This window comes from Schistocerca nitens, chromosome 4 (assembly GCF_023898315.1).
Source record: "Schistocerca nitens isolate TAMUIC-IGC-003100 chromosome 4, iqSchNite1.1, whole genome shotgun sequence".
NCBI lineage: Eukaryota > Metazoa > Arthropoda > Insecta > Orthoptera > Acrididae > Schistocerca > Schistocerca nitens.
This window is the reverse complement of record NC_064617.1, coordinates 218,322,775-218,339,318: the sequence shown is the minus strand read 5'-3', so window position 1 is coordinate 218,339,318 and position 16,544 is coordinate 218,322,775. Positions and strand designations below refer to the sequence as shown.

The following is a 16,544-nucleotide window of genomic DNA, read 5'->3' as shown; positions in this document are numbered from 1 at the left end:
AAAAATAAACACTTAAGTCTTTCCATACGTGCTCTGATTTCTCTGATTTTATTATGATGCTTATTTCCCTCTATGTAAGTAGTCGACAGTAACATATTTTCACATTCAGAGGAGAAAGTTGGTGATGAAAATACCATGGTTTTTTGACATAATCTGTGTTTGATAGTTTTATTCACCCTTTTAGAATCAAATACATTCTGTTCATGGTGTTAGTTACTAAGAATTTTTTAGCTGTTTTGTGACAAAGGTAAGGAATTAGACTTTTTTTTGTGCCTTTGGCAACTGTTCCTGTAAAGGCAAGCATGATATCTAGGAGGGGCAGGGGGGGGGGGAGGGAGAGAATATTACAGCCTGGAAGCTGTAGGTGTTCCAAGTACCGGTAGTTATGGATTTACTGATAGTGTCAATTGTAGTAAGAACGTAAGTAAAAAATGATCACAATTAAAAAGTAAGTACTCTGAAAGTAGGACTAAGTACAGTAGCAAATTCAGATATTGTGAAACACTAAAGTGTTAGCCTAAATCAGGCTTCTAACTTTTAAAATTTCCTGGAGGAGGGCCCCCAGCTCCTACCCCCCTTGCTCTCCCCACTTCATATTTGGCATGTGAGTACTGACAGACTCTTCTCAAGGATGGCAGCTATGGACATATGGAGTCAGTGCCCACTCTCTCTTTTCACTCAGAGAATTTGCAATTCCGATCACTGTTCACCATTCAACCTCAAGTGAATGTGAACTGGGCAGCTTCACACAAGTCAGAAGGCTCTGTGGCATCAGAGATCTCAAGAAATACACGAAATTTCTGCTGCAGGTGCATCAATGCCACCACAGCCCATGACATGAGCATGAAGCCTGTTATCAGTGGCTGACAACACAACTTCTGACTGCTTCTGGATAGTGCACAGCAGGCACAGTCTTTATCTGTCATTACCTGCATGCAATTATACAATAAGAAATACACTATGAATCAGAGCAATTCCTAAATGCTGATGCTGTTTCTGACTATCTTAATGCTGCAGTCAGCTCACGTTACACAAATGCTTCCAAAATACCCAAATACAGTACTTGGAAAAAAAAATAAATGCTACTGAGTATAGATAAATAATCAGTTACTGTTCATCTCTTCATTGAAGTGTGCAAAAAAGACTACATGTGTATACAAACTAAATGCAGCTGCTGCTGGTAGCTGCTTGCTGCTCTATGACTGGACTTAATATTGCATTGTGAGCAAATCCCAAGAATACACAGCAAGCTTTGAACTTCAAGAGTATTGTGAGGAAATATTCTTCATAAATTATTGTTTGACGAAACATTCCAGTTTGCAATAACATGAGCTTTAACAAGTCAATTTTTGGAAACAATAATTTAGGTTTAGGTGAGTTTAGGCAACTTCACATCACATGATACATAGTCAGCAGTAGAAATGGTTGCAGGAACTGTTTATTTGTTGCTTATGCTATGCCAAAGAAAACTACACATCTGAGTTAGCAGCTCCAATTTAATAAAAGAGTGGAATTAACTAATTTTGGATGCCTGTGCATTTATGTTAAACTATTACTACAAAACATTGTAATTGTGCTTTGCAGTCATTATTTATATTAATTAAGGAAGTTCTGGACTGAGACACTATGAAACTACAATCCCCAGTGTGAACCATTGCTCAATACCCCAAAGATCACACTAGATGGAAACTAATATGCAAACCCTGCTCTAAACAGAGAAGAAAGAGAAATTAATGCATATCATATTCAAATTTTATTGGTGTTAAAAAATAATACTGTATGAAAATTACTTATTTAGGTATGTAGTTAACATGTACTCTTTATTTTTTCCTACTACTTTTGTTTTGATTGCTTTTGTGAGGGGAGACCACAAATTTTTGACTCAACTGGGGTCCTATCCAAACCAAGTGTGCCACTTGTATTAAATGCAATGAAGATGTGCAGAAATCGTGTGATACATAACATTCATAGTATATAATATTATTAGTTTTTGTTAATAGGTAAATCATTTGGTGGTTCTAAGAAATGTGTCAATAAAATAGAAGTGTTATCCACCCTTGAATTTGTTTGGCTGTACTTTATTAGTAGCTAAGCAATTATCATTGCTGGCAGTTCCATCATTGCTGGCAAATTATTGAAGATCCGTGTTCTTGAATAATCAGTACCTACTTGGACCAAGTAAGTGACTAAATCTTTATGAAGGTTGTCCTTGTTCCTAGCACAATTCTGCGAACAGAGCCTTCATTTTGGAAGGGAAATATGTTATTTACAATGAATTACCTCAAGAAATATATATACATCAAGAGAGTGGGATGTTCACCCATTTGTAGGAACTTACTTACTGTAGAATGTTTTGAATTCCCATGAAATGTAATACATATTATATGCTTTTGAACCAAGAAAATATAACTTTTTCTCAGTGAATTACCCCAAAATATTATATATTATATGACATTACAGAATGAAAGTTATCAAAGTTATGTCTGTTTTTTATTGTTATGTAATTCATTTCTTATCCCACATGTGTGTCAAAGATGATTTGTTCAGTCGTTTCAGAATTTCTGTGGTGTGCTCCTATTAGATAATTTATAAATTAACAATATCAAGAATTCCACACTGTCAACCTAATTTATTTGCAGGCTCAATAATTTATGTGTGTCCTTAGTGGTAATCTCTAGCAGGTTCCAAAATGTAATTTGTGAGTTTTTCAAAGTATAATGGAAACAAACCCCCTAGAAAAAAATTTATTGATGTCGTTAACAATTTCTATAATTATATTTGATTTGCTATTTGTGACAAAGTTCATAGTCTGCAAAGAGAATGGATGTTTTATGATGAACAATAATCATACAAGAATAAGTAAGCACCCTAGGGTGGAACTTCTGGAAGATCACAGATAATTAATTCCCAGTCGAATGACCTTAATATACGAGTCATCCTATTAACACTCATTGTTTCATGTTACAGAGATATGCTATCTGGTTAGATGTATTCAGATGCCTCTATGTAATGCAAAATTGACCGCTAGATGCCATGAGGGGCGACTCGTTAGTATTAAAGGAGATGAGGAGTATTGTATTGACAGTAACGGCAGAATGGGTCTTCAGGAGAGCTCAGTGACTTTGAACGTGGACTAATAATTGGATGTCACCTGAGTAACAAATCCACTAGGTATATTTGAACTCTACTAAAGCTGCCCAAGTCAGCTGCTGATGAAGTGATTGTGAAGTGGAAATGCAAATGAAAAACCATAGGTAAACCATGTTACCTGCCATCATATGCAGTGACAACAGGAGGAAGTGGTGTTACAGTATGAGGCATTATTCGTGATTAGGATGTAATCCCCCTATTGTGCTTAAGAAACTGCTAAATATGAAAGTATATTAACACATTTTACAGCACTGTGTATTGTGTACAGCAGAGGAACAGTTTGGAGATAACAATTGATTGTGTTGGCATGACAATATGCACTGTCATAAAGCAGCATCTGTGGTGCAAACGTTTGTGACCAATGACAATCCTAAAATGAATTTACCTACCCAGAGTCCTGACCTGGACCCAGTGGAACACCTTCAGGATGTCTTAGATCGTTGACTTTGCTCTAGATGCCAGCTTTAAACATCCGCACCTTCTCTGGTTTCAGCTCTTGTGGCAGAATGGGTTGCCATTCCTGCATAGATATTCAGTCACCTGACTGAAAGTGCCCTCAGCAGAGTTTAAGCTGTATAAAAGCAGAGGGTTGACACATTCCATATTAATGTACACTATTATGTGTCAGGATACTTTTGATCAAATAGTTTATGTTGTGTGTGTTTCCAGAAAATCCTATGACAGCATAATATTGTAATTTGCATGTAAGTATGTTGTGATTTACATAGTCAAGGGCCTTTCACAGGTCACAGGATATACTTGGGGTGGGGGAGTGGAAAAGGAGAGGAGCTGAAAAGAGGAAAAGATCAATGGGTGCACTGGCAGAGAGTGGCACACAGTGAGGGTGTGGGACATGAATTGGGGTGAGGTGGTAGGACAGAGGGGATGGAAACTGTTGGGTGGAAGCTGTGGGGATAGTAGATTATTGTACATTAAGACTGGGATAATTTTGGGAGTGGAGAATATATTTTATGGCCTTAGGCACTTCTCAGACCCTCTCCCCTGAATCCATTTCTGCCCTCACGCCTGTGACACCCTGTACACCTTCTACAAGCTCCCCAAAATCCACAAACCCAAAAATCCTGGATACCCCATAGTAGCCCATTATTGTGCCCTCACTGAAAAGATTTCGCCCCTTATTGATGAACATCTCCACCCAATTGTGATTCTTGAGTTTCTCCCAGCGTATTTGATAATCAAAATATCCACGGGTGTACTGCCGGTCTACAGTGTCCAACGGGCACAATATTTCGGCGATCATACATGTCGCCATCATGATCCTAATCATGATGGCGACATGTTGGAGGCTAGATTTTGGACAATTGGGTGGAGATAATCAAAATATCCACGGGTGTACTGCCGGTCTACAGTGTCCAACGGGCACAATATTTCGGCGATCATACATGTCGCCATCATGATCCTAATCATGATGGCGACATGTATGATCGCCGAAATATTGTGCCCGTTGGACACTGTAGACTGGCAGTACACCCGTGGATATTTTGATTATCTCCACCCAATTGTCCAAAATCTAGCCTCCAACATAAAAGGATGCCAACCATTTCCTTCACTGACTCTCTAGCATCCCCACCCTTTACTGATGCCACTTCCCTATATACCAATGCCCTTCATGTTCATGGTGTTGCCACTATTGAGCACTACCTCTCCCAATGTCCTTCAGATTCCAAACCCACTGCCTCAGTCCTCATACATCTTACTAACATAATCCTAATGCACTGCTACTTCTCCTTTGAAGGGAAAGTATAAAAACAAGTCTGCGGCACAGCCATTGGCATGCGCATGTCACCCTTCTATGCCAACCTGTTTGTCGGCCACCTATAGGAAACCTTTCTATCTTTCCAAAATCCCAAACCTCTTTTCTGGCTCAGGTTCATTGATGATATCTTCATCATCTGGACCCAGGGCCAAGACACACTATCCTCATTCCTTCAGAATCTCAACACCTTCTCTTCCATCTGCCTCACCTGGTCCTGCTCAACCCAGTGTGCCACCTTCCTGGATGTTGCCCTTCTCCTGTCTATGGCTTTATCTGTCAGTGTCAAATGTTGCAATTCTACAGATCCCATCTAGGAAAATCTGTGGGTATATGGAATACGTCATCGCAAATGTTAACAATGAAGAGTAGCTTAATTCCATTAAAAAAAAAAGAACTACCATCATTAGAATGCATAAATATTATTTGTGATCTAAAGAACTATACAAAAAGTTTGCAGAGATGCAGCTGCTTTAACACACCTTATCACAAATAACCGAGCTGTTAATTGAAACAGAATGTACGTACAGTGTCTTTTTTCACACACACGGAATATGTATATTATCTATTTTCATACGTATTATTCTACTTCACTTTACTAAAAATATCTGTGTTTAACATTTAAGGTCACTTCTAATAAATATCGTTATTCTGCTCCAGATAATGAGGTGGCAAGGTCGCTGATTGTGAAACTACCTCAACCAAATAAAATTGAATCAATTGCCTGGAAAATGAAAAACTTGTATGAGTCATGCATGGAACTGGACAGTATAGAAGCTGATGGGGACAGACCTTTGCTTAGGATTATTAATGAACTTGGTAAGTTATATTTCATGCTACTAATGATGTTTCAGTAATACATAAAATTCACATTCCAAAAGCTAATTAATTTCAAAAGTACTTCATATAACTATAGAAACAGTTATTCTACTCTGAGGCAAAGATTCATAGTCCACTTCTCAGAAAAGTCTTTTCATTTACTCACATTACTGTAGGTGTACCATTGACACAGTTCCTTGTCTGCTCCAAAACAAAGCTCATGCCTGTATTTCTCTTTGTTACCAAAAATAAGAAAGTGATATAGCCAAATATATTATTTGGATGGTCAATATTTAAGTGTTTATTGTCCAAAACTATCAAGCCTGTCTCTCACAATTTTAAGTAGGGAAGGTACAAATTGAGAATGTAAAGAATGCTTGTAGATTTGTCATAAGCAAAAATGATTATGTTGCCCTCTCTAACAGTCCAAGCACTCAAGAGGTATACAGTACTTCTTTGTCGCATTTTACTTGCTTCCACTGTAACTAGATAAACACACTTATCATTAACATCACCTCCACAGGCATGAAGGGAGTTATCTTCCAATGTATTCCTTCTCTGCACAGATTAATATTCATAAAAATAGCACCTCTGACAACTGTGGGCCTTTCCATTTTATGTGTAGTGTCCTGTTTCCAACAGACTTTTCAAGCAGACTACCACTAATTGGCATTTACATTGGAAAATGAGTTTCATTAGGATCCTGCTGGCATTTGTAGTGATCTGCCACTACATCAGAACCACTCCTGAATTGTCATTAAAAAAGTCACAAATGAGACTGTATAAGAAAAATGAAACTTTAATTCTCATTTGCATCTGTTGATAAGATTCAGCATCAGAGCATGGTTTGTCATTCAGTGTGATTGTGAAGCTACCTCTACTAATATTTTGAGAGCAAAATGTTCACCTATTAATATTACATGAGAGTTAAATTTTTATTTGTTATCAAAGCGAAATGAAATTCATTTCACCTGATGAAACGTGGAATAGTAACTTTCATTTTAAATTGAATTGCAATATTGCCAAATAAAGTCACTTATGTGAAAGAGGAACTTGAGGTGGTACCAAGGAAACATTAGAGGCAAAATGGATTAAAGTATAATCTTTTTCAGAATCAACAGTGAAGGAAAAGAACAAATAAAAGAATGGTGGAAGTAAAAAGAGAACTGAAGAAATCTCTAAAATTGTGAAAAGAGATGACAGGGAGAGTATGGTATTTGGAGTGTATGGGAAGTGTGAAGGGGAGGGGAAGTTAGAGAGACTATGGAGGAAATAAGGGGCAGGGGAGAGAAATAGAGCTTAAAAGAATTTAGCATTTGAAAAGAGGGAGAAGGAGAGGACGGAGCTAGTTGAAAATACGACAAAATGAAGAAAATGCAGCAGAATAAAAATAATAGTAGGCATTTATTCATTGGTATTCATGACTAATAATTATGTCAAAAGTACTTTCTGTACTGCAGTTATAAAACATTTATCCAGTATAAGAAACATGTGGTGAAACAACCAAGCAGTAAATGTTGCATTTACTGAAGAAACTGCAATAAAAGATAAAGAAACATTGAAACACAAAGAAAGTGTAGACAAAAATAGATTAAGAAAGATGTAATAGAGAGAAAATGCTAACTTGCATCAATTTAGTTTCCAAGCATGGAAGATAAATTTAATACTATAAAGTACAAAAAATATTGCATACATTTAATCACGTGTAAGATGTCTCTTATACTTATTATCCAATGTTACCTGTCTCATCTGGAAGGAGGGCAGACATCAGCCAAAAAAAGGGGAAGATACTGAACAGAAATTTACATCTTGTGGTAGTATTTAACTACTTGTTTTCTTTTCCATTGGCCTGGCTGTATAGAAAAGGAAGGATTTAGTAAACAGATAGACAAAGCTGTAGCTATATTTCAGTTAATTTTATTTCAGCATTTTATAGTGGGACAAAGAAAACTCTACCAGTCTACCTGTACGTTTTTAATAGCAGATTAAGTAGATTCTAAATGTCAAGACAACGAGACTGTTTAAAGTTGAGTGTAAAATGGCCCATTGGCCGAAAAAAAATCAGAAACTTTATATATTTTTACATGTGATTTGGTGGTTTTCACTGTTTTGAAAGAGGAATTTCCCATGTCTTTCTTTGCTAATCATTAGTTTCCCTTTATTCCATTCTATTACCTTTTACTTTGCCTGTTTGCTCTGGGTACATCATTTTTATGCCTCACACAGTATTGATGTCCGCGTGATGGGCTATCAACTTTTGTTAGCATTTGATACAGACCTCTCACAAGATTTTACGCACATGTATTGGTGTTTTACAAAAATACATCATTCTTGGAATAATTTATTATAATTATTGCTATAATAAAATGTCATGTAATGATTTATTGATGGTTAATACGTTCGTATAAAAGTGCTGTCCTAGGAGTGATTTATTATCATCAATAATTTACAAATTAAGAATGAAACACGCTTGTTCTCTAATTTGCAGTATGCCATTTCAGTGTAATGGAACACTGAAAATTTATAACAAACACATCACCATTATCAATAAATGTCACTTAATAGCACATCAATGATACAAGTCTTCAAGATAGAATATGTAACTAGACCAGAGTTAAACGTCACACATAAAGAATAAAGTCGTTATTTTATTATGAATGTAATACAAGTATATTCTGCAATACTGGATGTTATTCTCATTCAGTCTGATCTGAGAGTGAATGATGAAATAAATATTTAGTGATTTCTGAGTATGTGGTTAAGTACGTACCTAAGAGGACAACTTTAATTGCTGCAACTGAAATGAGTAGCAATAAAATTTATATATATGTATTTCGCTCTTTGTTTCCAAATATGTGGCGATTTTTGAATGTGTGGTTAGGAAGGAACCTTATAGTACAGCTTTAAATGCTGCGACTAAAATGGCCGGCAATAAAATTTGTATTTTTTCTTCTCACAAATATTTGTCTTTTTATTTCCAAAAATGTAGTGACTTCTGAATGTGTGGTTAGGCAGGAATCTAAGAGGACAGCTTAAATTGCTGCAAGTGAATCAAGGAGCAATAATATTCATATCCTTCCTTGTCACGAAGTTGATAGTCAATCATGTGGTCCTTGATATTGCACGTGACATCAAAATGATGTCATGTTTGTGGGAATTGTTGTGAGACAAGCATTATCCATTTGTTCCCTTGGAATCAGCTGTTTTATGATATACACAAATTCATTCTGCAGTCTTACAGTAGGTGTTAACAAATTTTATCATCCACGGTTATTGTGCATCCACGTATCTGCAACTTTACTGTTCTATTGATTGTGGTGAGTAGTGTCTCAAATAATTAAACACTTCTTGGAAAATTTGGCAAACTGTGCAGTGACAATTACATTCATCTTAGGGCAGTAAGGGTGACTTATGTTATTCATTATTTTCCACCAAACTTTCTTGTGTTATCGGATAGCCTGATACATTTCTAACACTTGCAAAATCTCCACCAAATTGTGTTTAATTAAATTTGGAAGAAATGTAAATTGTTATCACTAGAGCAAAAATAGCATTAGTTTAACTTTGTGGTAGGAGTAAAGGATAAAGGCAATCATTTACCATATAGTTGAGTGATAGGAAAGGAACATAAAATTTTAGCTAACTGCTCTCTGTCTTCTTGTCTACTTGTGTGTGTGTGTGTGTGTGTGTGTGTGTGTGTGTGTGTGTGTGTGTGTGTGTTTCTGTGTGTGTGTGTCTGTCAGTGGAAAGGGGGGGGGGGGCATGCTTGCAGTGAGGTAGATCAGTATCAAAAAGTTTATTTACAAGTTTATGTACATGTCTTGCCTGTACTTACTGTTTTCATAGTTTGTATTCCAATCGGGACTTCCCTTTCATTCAGTCTTACATCAACTAATGTAATCTGACCAAAACTGTATTAAAGGAAGGAACCATGGTCACTCAGTAATCCTAAAGAGTCTAACCATCTTGCCTACTAGTCTTCATTGACCATAGGGAGGAAAAGTCTGTTTGCATTCATGTGAAATCTGATTTGTTCACCTCATTAATTTTATGTATGAGAAACATGTCAAGTTTCGCTATAAGAAAACTTTTTGCAGAAATACAAAAGTTTGCATTATTTTATGTACTTTTGAGATACATCAACACAAATACTTATCATAGTTTTCAGTGCATTGTGTACTTGTTGGAACTGTGTAACATTCCTCAATGAATTATGCAGCAGAATAACAACACCTTTCCACCAGAATAGTAAAGAGCAATCTTTTCATTAAACCAAGCTCCATGTTAAATATATTATTGCCTTTTATTTTATAGTAAATTTTTAGTTCCATATTCTCTGGCGATTGGAAATATAATTTTAAACTTCCAAAACACCATTTAAAATTCTTTCTCGATGTTTGCTTATTTAGTTACATCTGTTTCACTGATTTGTGATTCTGCAGCTTTCCTCATTCACTATCATGGAGATCTCTTCCATTATGAATATCATTGAAGGATTAAAGGTAAATCAACAATCACACTCTGCTGATAATGTATAATTTGTAGTAAAAATGTATAGTTATGCAGGTTTCTCCAAAGAAGTGCTACATAAAATCTTTATTTGTGTGAAGATAAAGGAGTCGTGAACCTAGTTAACATAATTATTGCATGCAGTTACTTTTTGTACTTCTGTCGAAGGTAGATTTTGTTTCAGAGCTAACTGAAAAAGGTTTATCTGATTACCTTTTCAGTGAATAAAAAGGCAGAAACAATGAGAGGTCTTACCTAAAAGAAATAAAGGTAATATGATATGCAGCAATATGTTACAATAAGATATACGTGATAAATAAATAGAGAATTTACTATGTCCAACATTTCTTGTGTTGTGCTGTGTGACATTTTTAGGATATTATGGTTGTCACAGTTCATATGCATTAATGTAGTAGATGCCAGATTTTACAGATGATAAGATGCACTTTTTTCTTCAAAAAATTGCCTCCAAGATTCAAGTGTATCCTATACTCAAAATTTATACAAAGATGTCCAGTGTTTGATTTAAAATTCCTGTGTCTTAAAAATGGCCACATGTTTGATGCCTTGGGGAATCTATCTCTATTTGGCAACATTGGGTTCAACAGGCAGCAACAGTTCATTGATGTGGTGAATGTGAGTTGCAGGGATTCACAAGCTTGCTAACACCATCACAAACCAAGATCAATGTCTAGCCTATGATTCGTCTTTGCAGTCTATGGTGCCAGTGAACTTGAACTGAAAGTGATTTGTATTGCTGGTAGCAGTACAATGTTTTTGTTAGCAGCTAGTTTTGTAATGGAAAAAAAAAAGATATTCGTATAATGTGGGCTAAAAATTGAAAGTAATAACATACACATAGGAGCATGGAAACAGAGCAGCTGAGCAGCATTTGAACCCTCCACCAACTGAAAAAACCATTCGCAGTTGGTGGGCTACTAAAGAAGAACTGAAAAAAGTGTAAATGTGCAAATAGAGGACTGAATGCAAAATGTCCAGAACAAGAATGTGACATATTGAAATGGATTTGAGGACACCATCAAAATGGCATTGGAATTAATACAAACATGTGGAACTGTGGAACTTAACAGACTTGAAAGCTGGAGTTAGTTGGTGCTATAAGTTTATGAAGTGTGATGGACTTAGCATGCAAACCAAAACCAAGATGCGACAAGAGTAGGAAGAGAAAATATTATCTTTCCATTACTTTATTCAACATCAAAAGAAAACCTGCGTGGAAGTATGCCAAATAATGAATATGGACGAAATTCCTCTGACATTTGATGTCCCGAGTAACAGAACTGTTGACATGAAAGGTTCTAAAACTATAACTATAAAAACAAATGGACATGAAAAAATGCACTACACTGTTGTCTTTTCATGTTGTGCTGACAGTAATAAACTTAAACCAATGAAATTTTCAAGTGCAAAACAATGTCAGTACCTTCTGAGATTAAACTAGTTGTTGTTTTTCACGTACCTGAAAAGGGTTGGATGGACAAGGCTGGTATGAAATTATGTATTAACAGAGTGGGTGGGAGAAGGAACAGTGCTTTATTGGAGAAGAGTTCTGATGTGTCGGCATCTGGGCCAACACCTTGTAGATAGAAGTGGCTTAAAAGGCACGCTAGACTAACGCAGACGGGCGTGAAGTACTGGAACAGGATACGTAATTAATGCTATGAAGAAAAGTACGTAGCTGGTATAATACTTATCTTTAATCAATCATTGTGGTACATTGCACAAAGGAGACTTTAATTACAATCACTGTAAGGCTAATGGCGCCTTGCTAGTTCGTAGCCATTAACTTAGCTGAAGGCTATTCTGTCTCTCGGCTAATGAGAGAGAAAGGCTTCGTACGTCTAGTCGCTAGCTCTGTCGTCCGTACAACTGGGCTGAGTTCGAGTCAGTCTCTCGAGACCTGCCTTGTGGTGGCGCTAGGTTTGCGATCACACAGTGGCGACACGCGGGTCCGACATGTACTACAGGACCGCGGCCGATTTAAGCTACCACCTAGCACGTGTGGTGTCTGGCTGTGACACCACATTCCTCCCCCGCAAATCGGCGAACGGTCGTGAGATAAGGCTTCCGCCCGCCGTGGGGAGGACCCCATGTTGACGTATGCGATGAGGTGGGGAGCCTAACAACAGGCGAGGCTGCGCCACCCGCACCCGGCCATTCGGTCCGAGGGGAGCTAGGAAACGCCTGAAAACCTAGTCCAGGGTGCACGTCAACATGCGGTGTAGGCGCCCGTAAAGAGACAGGAGGGGCCGAGGGGTCGACCTCCATGTGGTCGGAGAATCCGACGCGCGATGACGACATCTGGTCCGGAGCGGGCAAGAGTTCCATGGCGGAGGACAGCTGGTCACGGGAAGCGATCGGCGGCGCGTGACCCAGGGAGGCGCGTGGCGGCTGCAGCGAAGCGTCCACTGCGGGCGGCCCGGAGGCGGCTGCGGCGGCTGCGGCGGCGGCGCGACGCCATGAGGCAAAATGGAAGGCAGCGTCGGTAACACCTGGGGATGAGGCGAGCCAGTAGATGGGTCCCCAGGGTGCTGACCTGACGGCTCCGTCGCTGAAAGCAGACGGGGAGCGGCAGAACCCGGGCGACGACAGAGGTGCAGCTGATTGAGATGCCGACGCACCTCACCAGAGGCCCCCAAAACCAAATACATCGCGCGGCCGAGGCAGCGAAGAATGCGCCCTGCGAGCCAACGCCGTGAACCGTGATAGGTGCGATAGAAGACAACGTCGCCAGGAGCAAAAGCAGGAGTCTGCCGCTGCACAGGAACCTGATGCGGCGGATGCAGCAAAGACATCAAGGTTCGATGAGAACGACCATGGAGCAACTCAGCCGGCGAGCGACCATCGCGGGGCTGAGAGCGATACGAGGACAAAAAGAGCAATAATGCGTCCTCCCGAGAATGCGACTCTTTCAATTTCAACATCTGTGACTTGAAAGTCCGGACCAATCGTTCCGCGGCACCGTTTGACTGAGGCGAAAACGGCGCGGACGTCAGATGTTGAATACCATTGGCCTTGCAGAAGGACTGAAATTCTGCGGACATGAATTGTGGGCCATTGTCGGAAACAATAGTCTGCGGAAGACCTTCAATGCAAAAGATAGCAGACAAGGCTTGGATTGTGGCAGAAGACGTCGTGGAAGACATCCGGACAACAAAAGGAAAATTACTGAAAGCATCGACCACAACCAACCAACGAGCATTCCAGAATGGACCAGCAAAATCGATGTGCAAGCGTTGCCAAGGGGAAGTGGCTTTCGGCCATGCAAAGAAATTCCACGGCGGTGCGGATTGTTGTTCGGCACACGCCACGCAAGAGGAGCACATATTTGTAATCGCAGCATCGATTCCGAACCAAGTACAGTGTTGACGAGCAAGTTGTTTCGTACGCACTATACCCCAATGTCCATGGTGAAGAAGCCACAAGACAGAGGACTGTAACGAACGTGGGACCACGACTCGGGACTGATCATTATCAGAACGCAACAACAAAACACCACATCGTACAAAAAGTCTCTCCTTGTGAGCAAAAAATCGGCGAACCAGCGGATCCTCGATCCGTGACTTGGATAAGGGCCATTGCGTAGCAACAAAACGCAAAACGGGAGCAAGGACAGGGTCAGCAGCCATGGCTGTAGCGACACGACGAAAATCAATCGGAAACGATGCGACCACGTCATCGGTTTCCGCATCAATGAACATGCAAGCAAGTTCGGAAGAATCGAATGCTTTATCCTCAGCAACAGGCAAACGGGACAACGCATCAGCGTTTCCGTGCTTAGCAGTGGACCGATACAAGATATCGTAGCGGTACTGCGAGAGGAAAAGAGACCAGCGAATGAATTTCTGCGCCGTACGCGGAGGTACCGGCTTGTTCGGATGAAAAAGCCATGTCAAAGGTTTGTGGTCCGTGATGATGGTAAAGTGACGACCATACAAGAAATCGTGAAACTTAGTAACACCAAACACGAGAGCTAAAGCCTCTTTCTCTATCTGTGAAGAATTTCTTTGCGCAGATGAGAGCAATTTTGACGCAAAGGCAATAGGGCGATCATGCGATCCATCTTTGTGCGCAAGCACAGCACCGATCCCGAAATCCGATGCATCTACCATCAACAAAAGGGGTTTGCGGGGATTGAATGGCGTAAGGCAAGTATGTGAAAGCAACGCCGATTTCAACTGGCAAAAGGCGCATTCGCATTCCGTCGTCCAGACGAACGGAACACCTTTACGGCGTAAGCGATGAAGCGGAGCTGAAATGGAAGAGGCATGGGGAACATATTTATGGTAGTAATTAAGTTGCCCCAACACACTCCGCAGCTGTTTCAAGTTCTGCGGTGACGGCAAATCCTGTATGGCACGGAGGTGCTCTGGACTCGGATGTATTCCTTGGGCATTGAGGACATGGCCCAGGTAGGGTAAATCCCGAGCAAAAAACACACATTTGTCCTTCCTCAAGCGAAGACCATTTTGTCGCAAGACCTGAAATAATGTTCGGAGATTTTGCAAATGTTCGGCTTCTGTCTTTCCGGAGATCACAATATCATCCAGATAGTTCGCAGCAGTAGGGACCGACGCACAAATACTTTGTAAATATTGCTGAAACAATGCAGGGGCGGATGCACACCCGAAAGGCAGTCTTTTGAAGCGATACAAGCCAAGATGCGTGTTTACCACCAAGACGCGCTGGGATTCTTCGTCCACAGGTATTTGCAAGTACGCATCTGCTAGGTCCAACTTTGAAAAATATTTTCCCGGGCACAGTTTGTCAAAAAGATCTTCCGGGCGGGGCAAAGGAAAAGTCGCAGTTACTAGTTGTGGATTCACAGTTGCCTTGAAGTCCACACAAAGTCTCAATTTTCCGGAAGGTTTTGGCAAAATTACTAAGGGTGAGGCCCAGAGAGAAGCCTGCTCACGTTCAATTACACCTTGAGATTCTAAATCGTTTAATGTTCTTGCGACCTCATCACGCAATGCGTGGGGAACATTGCGCGCTCTGAAAAACTTCGGTTGCGCGTTTGCTTTCAGTTCCAAATGTGCTTCATAGTTCTTAGCGCAACCAAGGCCCGGTGCAAAAATGTCCGCAAATTCTTCACATAGACTAGAAACACTGGCGGAAGGCACAGTCTGAATCACTGAGAGGACCTGATTTACTATAGACAAGTTAAACAACTGAAATAAATCTAAACCAAACAAGTTCACTGCAGTAGAAGAACGAAGAACGTAAAATGACACAAGTTTTGTTTGTCCCTTGTATGTTGCAAGAAGGCTGCACTGTCCTAACACTGGTATTTTCTGGCCTGAGTAACTATTGAGCTGAACATTTGCCGCACGCAACGGAGGTTTGCCCAGTTGGTTGTATGTGTCGTGATTGAGCAATGAAACTGCAGCTCCGGTATCGAGCTGGAATGGAATCACTTTGCCTGCAAAGTCTAAGTCGACAAAAAGTTTATTGTCCTGCTGACGACAAAAGCGACTGTGTTGTGCAACTGGAACAGACACTGGGACAGAATCACGTGCGACGTGACGGGACTTCCGTCGACGTCGACGCACACTTTTTGTGGAATGAACACTGTCACCTGACGGGGTGGAATGAACTACATGAATATCCATGGGCGAAGGTTCACGAGCCTGAGTTTCCTTGGTTCGATTCCGGCGCGAAGCAAAGGGCCTGGAATTGGTGTGAGTGTCTGATCTGAGCTTTTTCTGGCAAACACTTTGGACATGTCCTTTCTTATGACAGTAAAAGCAAATAGCTTGGCGTGACGGGCAATTTTCACGCGAATGTCGAGTTGCACACCGCGGGCATGATTTCACTGCATTAGCTTGCTTACGCGGCGCACGTGTTTGCGAGCTAGGCTGCCGCTGCGCTGACGGCCGCGAGGGCCGCTGAGAGTCCCGTGCAGCGGGCCCGGCGGGCCGGTTAATGTGACACACTGCCGGCGAAGTTGCAAATGAGTCCTGAGCAAAGTCAAGTGTGTCTTGCCTATCCAATATGTCTATCACTTGTTGAAGGGAGGGATTAACTAGTTTCAAAATCTGTTCCCGTATGCGAACATCAGAAACGTTCTGTGCTATTGCATCACGCACCATAGTATCTGAATAAGGAAGTCCACATTCGCATTCAAACGCACACTCCCTAGTAAGTCCTTGCAATGTCGCAACCCACTCCCTATTAGTCTGACCGGCCATACGTTTTGTACGAAAGAACGTATACCTTTTTGCAACGACATTTACTGTTTCCTTGAAATAGGCATCTAAAGCAGACAAAA

At 40.4% G+C, this 16,544-nt stretch overlaps 1 protein-coding gene across 1 annotated transcript in view; it reads left to right on the top strand.

Moving 5' to 3' along the window:
* Positions 1 to 16,544, top strand: part of LOC126251929 (endothelin-converting enzyme homolog) — a 630,006-nt gene that overhangs the window by 459,905 nt on the left and 153,557 nt on the right. Inside the window, exon 3 of the mRNA XM_049952681.1 lies at positions 5,585 to 5,743. Within this exon, the coding sequence (XP_049808638.1) occupies positions 5,585 to 5,743 (159 nt within the window). The remainder of the gene's footprint in view (positions 1 to 5,584; positions 5,744 to 16,544) is intronic.